Raw genomic sequence first — 9,762 nt, 5'->3', positions numbered from 1 at the left:
GTTGTTTGTTAGGTTGTAACTTGCAGTGGCTGACACACTGTTAGTGGCTGTGTTCATGCAAACTCTCGCTCTCTGTACTGACAAGGTTGATGGGATTGGTTGCTTAGGTATGGGACGAATGAATCCCCGGCTGTTTGAATCTGTTTTTATGAGACTGTTGTTGGTTCACTGCAGTGGATATATGCAGCCATGGCGTTGACTGCTTATTTTTCTCACGATGTGTCTTGTATTATATAAAAAACACCATATGGACATGTTACTGAGTTTAAAAACTTTCATTGCAGGGTGTCTTTAAATAAGGGACCACCAACAGCAGCTGGTTAGCTTAACTTAGCAATATTCTTACATGTGTCTGTGTCAAAACAGCTAGCCTGGCTCCATCTGAAAGAAACAATATCCTACCTTTGGAGGTGCAGGGAGACAGATTTTGTTACCTTTGGACAGAGCCAGGCTAGCTTTTCCCCCGTTATGCTAAACTAAGCATACCAGCTGTTGGATGCAGCTTTATATTTAGCATACAGACATCAAAGTGGTATTGATCCTCTCAATAAAACTCACAGCCACTTGATGAGATTTTGTGGTCTGATATGGTCAACTATGTACTGAAAATCCCCTTGCACCTGTTAACACATTTCCATATGTTTCACAGTATGCGATGTGTTTCGCCTATACAATAGTTGGAGAGTATTTCTCATGTGACACAAAAGTGATTCCAGTTGTGAATGTGGCTCCGAGGGATTTTTAAAAATGGATTAAAAAAGAGAAATAAAAGAAATTATCTTTGATAAATGGCCACCAGTTATTGGATTTCCCATCTCTTACATTGTTTGCCAGCTATCAGTCTGCATGCTTTCACATTCACCAAAATAACAAAACCAGCCAAAACTTATGAAAAGAGTCAGGCTTGAGGGAGGAGGCTGGCACACAAAGAGCACTGTCTGAAAAGTAGCAGGAGTTGCCATCCTCTGGTCTATCTGATGTTGTATTCAGCCTAACTAGTCCTCTGAGGAAGTGCGCCGCTGCCCTGCTTGTATGGAGGGGGAGTGTCTGTTTGCACAGGTCTCTGTCAGTTAACACTAATCTGCCTGATCTCCACCTCAAAGTCACTCACTTCTCCACATGCAAATAAACATATTCAGTCCTCTTTCAAACCAAAGCCACTATCAAACACTTGTTTGATCAGCAGAGGGCCTGCGAGGTAGTTCATTATGCATTTGAAAAAAAGTGCCATGTCCCCGCCTTGCCGGGAGAGGACTCATTGTTGCCAGGTTTTTATGTAATTACTCTCACCTTCAGCAGCGGCTGGGAACAACTGCCTCCACAGCAGAAAGATGTGTGTGTGTGTGTGTGTGTGTGTGTGTGTGTCTATGAGCTATTAGTGTGACTTGTTATTGCAGATTGGGCATATATGTATACTGTACTCTTACACTGCCCTAGATTCTGTGCTATATAGATCAATCCAGAACATGAAGCCCACCCACACTTCCTTCAACCATAATTCTCAGTTCTCTGGATTTATGTACCAGAAGAACTTGAGGGATGAGAGGGTGCTTTCATTGCATTCTATGATAACGCTTTGGTCTGTAAAACTTGCAGCTCTCTGTGTAAAGTTTTTTTTTTTTTTTTTCTTCAGCAACGCTCGTACTCCAAGTTACTTCTTCAGCAGGAAAACAAAGCTGTTTCATTTGTCATGATGCAACAACTATTTTTTCTTCTCTGGCAAAGCCGAAGGAGGCAGAACTCTCCAAAAGGCGACAGATTTACATTTAGAGCAGCTGTGTAATAAGAGAAACAAGTGCCAAAAATCAGTATGGGTCTAGCACATTAGGAGCATACATGTTTAAAAAAGACCCACACACCCCCTGAGCACAAGCCAAATTCCTTTGTGTGTATGTTGTGTGTGTGTGTCATGTAGGAGGCTAAGCACTGCTTTCCAAACAGACAGGCCTGAACTAGTAAACAGGTGCTGCTAGAGCAGCTGAGGATGAGGACATGGGGCGTCTCCACAAAAGCCTGATCAAAGAGAAGCTGCCTCAGCCGCCAGTCATCCCGGCAACTTGATTTATGTCACCGTGTCAGAGAACTTTATGACTGCTTGCAAAAGCAGCAGACAAAGTAAAGGTACACAGGTTCCTCCTCAGCTTTGAATACAACAACATGGCTATGAGAAGAAGGTGCAGTCATTTATTGATATAGAAACATAGCGTTAAGGTTTTGACTGGCGATGATGCTTCCTTGCCACTTTCCCTCTGAACCCAAAATCACCCTTTGACATGCAGAGCAGGCTTAATTGTTCTGTCATTTCAACTTTATGTTCGTAATACCGCTCGATTCCACAAAGACACTTAACATCAGCTCAATTACAGAGTGTGAAAAGCTGAAAATCCTGGCTCACTGGCGAACCAGTCAGATTAAATTAAATCAAGTGATTATCAAAGGTTTGATGCTGTTTCAACAACACTGATCACAAGCAGAAGCTTCTTTTTGTCAACACATCATAAGCCAACGCAGACACTGATATCTCCTACATGGCACGGCAGAACAGCATGACAGGCAGGAAGTGGATGAGTGTGCGGGCGCCGGTGTTCGTCCTGGTGGAGTTTAGAGATATGCGGGTCTGAGATTCGTCAGCCTTAGTCACATGGTTGTGGCGGGATTCCCCACTTGGTCAAATGAAACATGTCAAGGAACAGCATGTAATGATCAGCAACACCAGACGGAGGATGTCTCACTAAGCTGGCAGACACTCCTGGCTTGATAACCTTTGGTCTGATGAAGTAAGATCTATACTTTTAAAAGCCTAAATCCAGCAATACATACAGTTGAGTGTGATTTTGAGAAAAAAAAAAACAGAAAAAAAAGCCTTTCTTGCCAGCAATACTTTGCCCTTGCTCTGAGCAGGATTTTTCCCTTTGAAGAGAGGAGAAGAAGAGAAGTGAAGCCTGCTTGGCTGAAGAAGCCCTGGAGGGGGGTGGTAACTGTCATTTATATTTACAGCCTTCCCAGACACCTCGGGGGCTGTTATCCAGGTGGCCTCTGTTGAAGCTCTCAGAAGCACTCACACCTTTTTCGCAACTCAGAGTATCAATAGACACTGGCTGACTTTGATTCAGCCACATAGAGGTTGTGAGTCATGTGCTTTTGACTGTTAAAACGGGTTGGGTTGACGCTGGAACTTGAATGCCCTCGGGGATAAAGCATTACTACACTTCTGAAACTTTATTAGACCAGGGAGGACTCTCTACCATAGGTTTTAAACTCTCGAAAAAGATTTGAAATTGAGGCAGATAAAGGTGGAAAACTGCATCTTTTTTTTCTTGCATGTGCGAAAGAATATCCCCGTGCTTAGATTTACATTAACTTCTGACAATCTATTATCATTCATATATGTCTCTTACATACTCGTACATGTAGTCAATGACTTTAAGTATCCATGTTTTCCTGTTGCTCTGACAGCACTGTCAAGACAAAAGTCAATAGCCGTTGCTTGGATTCAAGACTAGACTTGTGGCTCTCAGAGCAGGCACCTTAAAATTGTTGACAGGGTAAGGATCGCTTAACACCAAACATCTCAGGATACCACACAATGTACTCGGTTTGCTCGTGCTTTAGAAAAACCGCTTCAGTCAATATGTAACTACTTCAAATCCAGGCCAGATGTGTCTTTAGAAATGTCACTATGGCCTGCTGATAAGAAGAGAAGCGATGACAGATATTCTGTATTTTGGTTTGCAGCGATCCTCTTTTCAAAGTCAAACCCTTCAAACAGTCTAATCCTGTCCTGAATGAGAGCTGGATTATTGTATAACCCCTTCATTGATACGCACCGACACATGCAACACAGCGAGTGAGAGAGAGAGAGAGAGGTGGGAGAGAGGAAGAGAGAGGTGGGAGAGAGGAAGAGAGAGGACTAAAATAAAGTTGTATATTCACTTCAGCTGAGGTGAGGAACTATACAAAGGCTTATATAAGCAGCCAACATAAATGCAGTGAGGAATATAAAAAATCATTAACAGGTTGTCAAAACGCTGATGTCAAACAGCTATGTATAACAGCTAAAATATTGGACATTTTAGTCTCCTAATTTCACCTTATGATGACATCACCACTTTCACTCTCTCGTGTTTACATATATTGACTGAAATGTGCACTCACAGGAATAATTGATCGAGCACTGCTTCAAACTGAATTTTTAAAATAAAACACTATAATCTAATCTCTAAAATTAAAGCAACTACACCCAACCTGAGAATCAAATATTGATTATTTGTTTGTTTTGGTGGAGCAAAGATATTAAAATTAAAAACTACATGTCATTTTATATCTTAATAAAACACAGAATAAATAAAAAAAATATACACTGAAGTGACTTTGTTCCCTTATCGTCCTGTTCACAAACAGCAAATGGAAGACCATAGGCAGTCCTTCTACGTCCTAGTTTTTGTTGGGGTTTTTTTGCTGTGAGTTGTCTTTGATGTAGTCACAGAGGGACGGACATAAATGTCACATCGTTTCTTTATGAACATTTAAAAACAAGAACAGAGACGCCACTGTTAATGTTTCCTGTTGACTTGAGAACCAACACGTCTTAATTTCTGCAAAGCATGGAAAGATATTCATCAGTTTTGAGAAATGCAATGTTTTTCCCCATAGCAGGAGATATAATACGTGTGTGCAATATTTATGAGTTGATATCAACTGCTAATAAAACCCGTCAGATATAACTACAGTAAAATGTCTCTCTTTCTGTCTTTTTTTTCGTGTAAACAATGCTGACTCCATCAGTTATTCTGCATGACAAACGTGATGTTAAAATCCAGCTCTAACATACCATCACATTCACAAATTCAGATCAATGATGTAGATTTTTATGTTGTATCATAATGATTGCTGCACATTGTCAGCATGTAATGGCGAAGGTTGTAATTGCAGAAAAAAAAAAAGAAGAAGCTTTATGCCGCAGAAAGAATAACAACACAGTTGCAATACACAATTCCGGCTTTACAAACATTTAAAACTAGAACGTTTTATTAATTTTTCTATAAAATCTCACCTTTTTTTTCTTTAGAAATATATACAAACGTTCTCTTGTGCTATAAAACAGCAAAGAAAAAAAGAATGGAAAACTCAACTGGGTGTACAAATAACTTTTCAATAACGAGTGCTTGATTAATTTATGGCGTGGATTTGCCTCACAATGGGCAGGTCGTAAGGTCTCGAGCGCTTTTCAACAGCTGCTCTCACTCCAGTTCAAACATATATGACACTGCCTCGGTCTCTGAAAAAAAAAAAAAAAAAAAGCCTCCAAACACAACACTCATGTCTCTGACCATTTGCCTCCATTGTCCTCGGGGTCCTTTCACTGTCTGTAATCTGTCACTAACAGTACAAGTGTCTTTTTTGTCTGTAAGGAAAACAGCTATTGCACATTATTCAAGTAACCCCATGGCACATCCAAATGGTTTATTCCACTCTTTTTGTCTTGGGAACAATACGATTTTTTTTTTTCTACCAAGTTCCTCAATAGGATAAGTGAATCCAGGAGTAGCAGTTCTTTTTTTTCAAACAAAGGCAGCTCTTGTTGCAGGAGATGGCTCAAGATACAAAAAAAAAAAAAACAACCAAAAAAACCCCCACATTGCATTATCTTCAATGCAGTTTGCATAAATAAAACATGAACCTTGATTCTTTTGATGGCACTCTGATTACAAAGTCTCATTTAGGTAAGGGCTTTACAAGTATTTTTGGGTTTATACAAAGAGAGCCAGCTCATACACATGTTGGAGGGGGCCGTGTAGGCTCATACTTAGTACTGTGCCCTTTGAGAGATGGGTGAGGTTTGATGTAAGGCCTACTGCTGGTGAACACGCTGGCAGCCTTTCTCCTCGCCCTCTTCTTTAGCTTCCTGCTGAACACATTCTGCCACGACTGCAGTGTCTTTGAGGTCCAGATCCACATGCCGCTAGTGATGCCCACCACCAGCAGCATGAAGATCTTCACCATGAAGATCTCCACAGCGGGGATGGAAGTCTTCATGACGCACTCGTCCGACTCCGGCCCGCTGCTGTCCACACACTTCTGCTCCCCTGCCAGGATGCGCCAGTAGTCCATGTTGAGCCTCTCGTAAAAATAGCAGGCGATGACGCAGGTGGCCGGGACAGTGTAGAGCACGGAGAAGACCCCGATGCGGACCATCAACTTCTCAAGCTTGTCCGTGTTCTCTCCCTCTGTTTTCATTATTTTACGGATGTGGAAGAGGGCCACAAAGCCTGACAGCAGGAAAGAAGTGCCAATAATAAGATAGCAGGAGAGAGGAATGAGCACAAAGCCCGTGAGAGCTTTGACGTCCATGCTGCCCACGTAGCAGACGCCCGTCAGCTCGTCCCCCGCCACCTTCCTCATCACCAGGATCATGATGGTCTTTACGGCCGGGATGGCCCACGCTGCCAGGTGGAAGTAGCTGCTGTTCGCCTCGATGGCCTCATGACCCCACTTCTTCCCTGCAGCCAGGAACCATGTCAGGGTCAAGATAACCCACCAGAGGGAGCTGGCCATGCCAAAATAATACAGGATGAGGAACACAATAGTGCAGCCGGTGCTCTCCAGACCCTCCTGGATAATATACTGGACCCCATTGTCTCTATCACAGGCTATTCTGTCAGCTCCCACAAAGAGTCGAATGAGGTAGCCCACAGAGTAAACACAGTAGGACATGGAGAGGAAGATGATCGGCCTCTCTGGGTATTTGAATCGCTGCGGGTCTATGAGGAAAGTGAGCACAGTGAAGGCGCTGGAGACAAAGCAGAGGATAGACCAGATGGCCATCCACACCAGAGAGAACTGCTTGTCTCCCTGACTCCAGTAGACGTCCACTTTAGGGTAGCATTTTGGGGCACAGGACTCGCTCTTCTCCACGAAGTGGAACTTGCCGGGGTTGCTGCACGTCTGTTTGCTCCCGCTGTCCTTCAGGTGCAGGTCCTGCCCGCTCAGAGGCCGCTGTGGCCTGAAATCTGGAGGCTGGGTGTGGGAGACTTTGGGAGGCTCATCTGAGCCGTTGTTGGGTGCCTCCATGCAGAGGTTGTTCGGGTCGTTTTTGGTCGGCAGCCTGGAGCAGTCCAGAGAGTCAGGCCAGGGGAAGTTAAACTGCTCCAAGATAGGTGAGCATTTTAACTTCACCTGCTCACACATAACTCTACATGCTGGGATGGGGTTGGACACCTGCTCTGTGCACATGGGAGCATACAGTGAACACAGGAAAAATTTGAGATGACTGTGGCATCCAAACTGTATCAGTGTTGCAAACTCCTGCAGCTTTATCGCTGCCTCTTTTTGGTCATCGTGGCCCATGAGATTTGGCATGCGAGTCATGTTATAGCCAATGTCTTTACACTGGGGGATGTTGATGTGTTGACATCTCCCTTCTCCTGACCAGTCTGGGTCTATTGAGCTAATAGCTGAGCCCCCACCGCTGCACAGGACCAGCAGCGCACAGATGAGGCTCAGTTTGGCAGATGAACACATTCTCTCCTCTTGATCTGATGAAAAAAAAAAAAAAAAATTCGGCCAAATGTTCACCACAACCACGACACACAAGTTTCTGTCATTAAAAAAAAGTCCGTGAAGAAACCAGGCCGATGTTTGTGTGCAGGATCAAAGTGGGAAAACTTACACAACTATCTGTAGGGAGAACATCGTTTCGGTGAGTTTAATAAAAACATATTTCCCGCGATGGTCCGAGAATGTTTTCTGTCTGGAAGCAGCGTGCGTTCAGGTCCATGCTTTCAAGCTGCTCAGTTTGTGGCTCAAGTGCCGGAGCTACTTTGCACCGCGCGTATCAGTGTGCTGAGGGCGAAAGAGAATTGTCGTGTGCTCCGATTTGTTTCCCACTTGTTTCCAGAAGACTCACTCCTCCGTCCTCACGTTTCATGTCACTTTTCCGGACTATGTGCGCGTGCAGCGGTGCGATTCCAGTCCTTGCGCGACAACTTGGAAAAACAACTGAAATGATTTTTTTTCCTCCAGTCCTTTGCGCGGCTCCTCGCGAGGCACCAGAGACAATTAATCAGTCTGCAAAATAAGTCAAACACATATATCCCCGATGAAAAATGCTAAATGTGTCCCAGAAATGCAGGATTATGCTCTTCCCGTAAACAGGCGGCTGATGCGTTTGGTGGCAGCGCTCGTCTGAGCTGGTCGGAGCCTTCGTCCCGGTCTAACCTGCCAAAAGATCCGCCTTCAAAGACAGCTACTTTGCATAAGAAAGATGACACTGACACGCGGATTATTTTCAAATCGTGCGGAACAGCTTGTTCATTACAGCAGTTTCAAAAGGCTCACAGCAAACTTCCCTCTCTCTCTTTCTCTTTCTCTTTCTCTCCCTCTCTCTCTCTCTCTCTCTCTCTCTCTCTCTCTCTCTCTCTCTGATGCTTGTGCTCAGCCACAAACTTCGACTACAACAGGACACAGACTCATTTTATGAGAATCCCACAATGTTGCGCAATAAGGGGTCACAGGCTCACGGGTCCAGAGGAGCGACGACACTACATCTTAGGTCTCAACAGATATTTAACTGCTTTCCCTTGTGCGACAGGTTTTAGGGTGTCCTCCTTCAAAATAGCAGATAAAACAATGATACATATCTGAATACAGGATATACAGTATATACCCTATATTCATATATAGGCTATATAAATATATATGCTTTACATGGTTTAGAGCAATGCATCCCTCAATTTTTGCATTTATTGCATTTATTGTCTAAGCGATCATAAATAATATATAGGGTAGCCTATTTTAACTTAACCTAAGGATGTGCATTAAATAATAATGGAATCCATACAACAATTAATTTTATATTGTCCCTACTGCATAAGACACGACTGAATATCCATGTTTCTAAAAACAGCTGTTCTCCAGAGACATTCAGCAGCTCATTGACCAGTGGTGGAGTTGGTCCTGAGTTCCTTTACCTATGTTAAATTAACAAGACCCCAATATAAATACTTTGTTACAAGTAAAAAAAAAAAATGCATTCAAAATGTACATAAGTATTAGTAGCAAAATATACTTAAAGTATAAAAATAAATGCTCATTATGCAGAATGACCCCCTTCACAGTATTATAATATTATATAGCCTATTCTTGATGCATTTAGGTGCAAGCTGGATTTTTATATTGCAGGTGGTTGAGGTGGAGCTACTTCATATACTGTTTGTATAATTTAGTCTATAAAAATACACCATATTTTATACATATTCTGTACGTAAAATCTGAACCTGCAAAGTCAAATAAATCTAGTGGAGTAGAAAGTTCTGTGGTGTAACTGAGGTACAGAGGAGCATAAAATTACAATACTTAATACTTAATTTCTTATAGGCTGGAATCAGCCAGAGTGATTTACTGGCATAGAAAAACTGAAATATGATTATCATAGACCAGACGCTTTACTGCCAGATGATCACTTTAAGATGAAAAATGATCACATGCATGAATTATGTTTTAGTGTGGATTTCCCATGTAAGTAATGATATATTTATTGCAAAATTTATGCATGGCATATTTACACATAAACAAGACAGAGAGACCTGCTGTAAAACATGTAGATCTCATGACTTAATCTAGCCCAGTTGAATATACTTTATTCATTCCTTAGTAGTCAGTCCAAGGCGAGTTTGCAAACCACACACAATGATATTCACACACATAACTAGAATGGATTCAAAGAGTTGAAAACAGTGGCTATGCTCTGTTGAAACAGAGATG

The 9,762-nt window shown here is 42.5% G+C and overlaps 1 protein-coding gene across 1 annotated transcript; it reads right to left on the bottom strand.

Moving 5' to 3' along the window:
• Positions 1-4,846: 4,846 nt before the first annotated feature.
• On the bottom strand, positions 4,847-8,333 carry fzd10 (frizzled class receptor 10). Its single transcript, XM_023393863.2, has one exon. It carries the CDS (start codon positions 7,519-7,521, stop codon positions 5,770-5,772), a length of 1,752 nt encoding a protein of 583 aa, XP_023249631.1. The 5' UTR covers positions 7,522-8,333; the 3' UTR covers positions 4,847-5,769.
• Between the last annotated feature and the right edge of the window lie 1,429 nt (positions 8,334-9,762).

Source organism: Seriola lalandi, unplaced genomic scaffold (genome assembly GCF_002814215.2).
Source record: "Seriola lalandi dorsalis isolate HSWRI2012SDOR001 ecotype SW California unplaced genomic scaffold, Sedor1 jcf7180002054945, whole genome shotgun sequence".
Classification (NCBI taxonomy): domain Eukaryota; kingdom Metazoa; phylum Chordata; class Actinopteri; order Carangiformes; family Carangidae; genus Seriola; species Seriola lalandi.
Note: the sequence above shows the minus strand (reverse complement) of the source record. Positions and strands in the feature narration are given on the sequence as shown.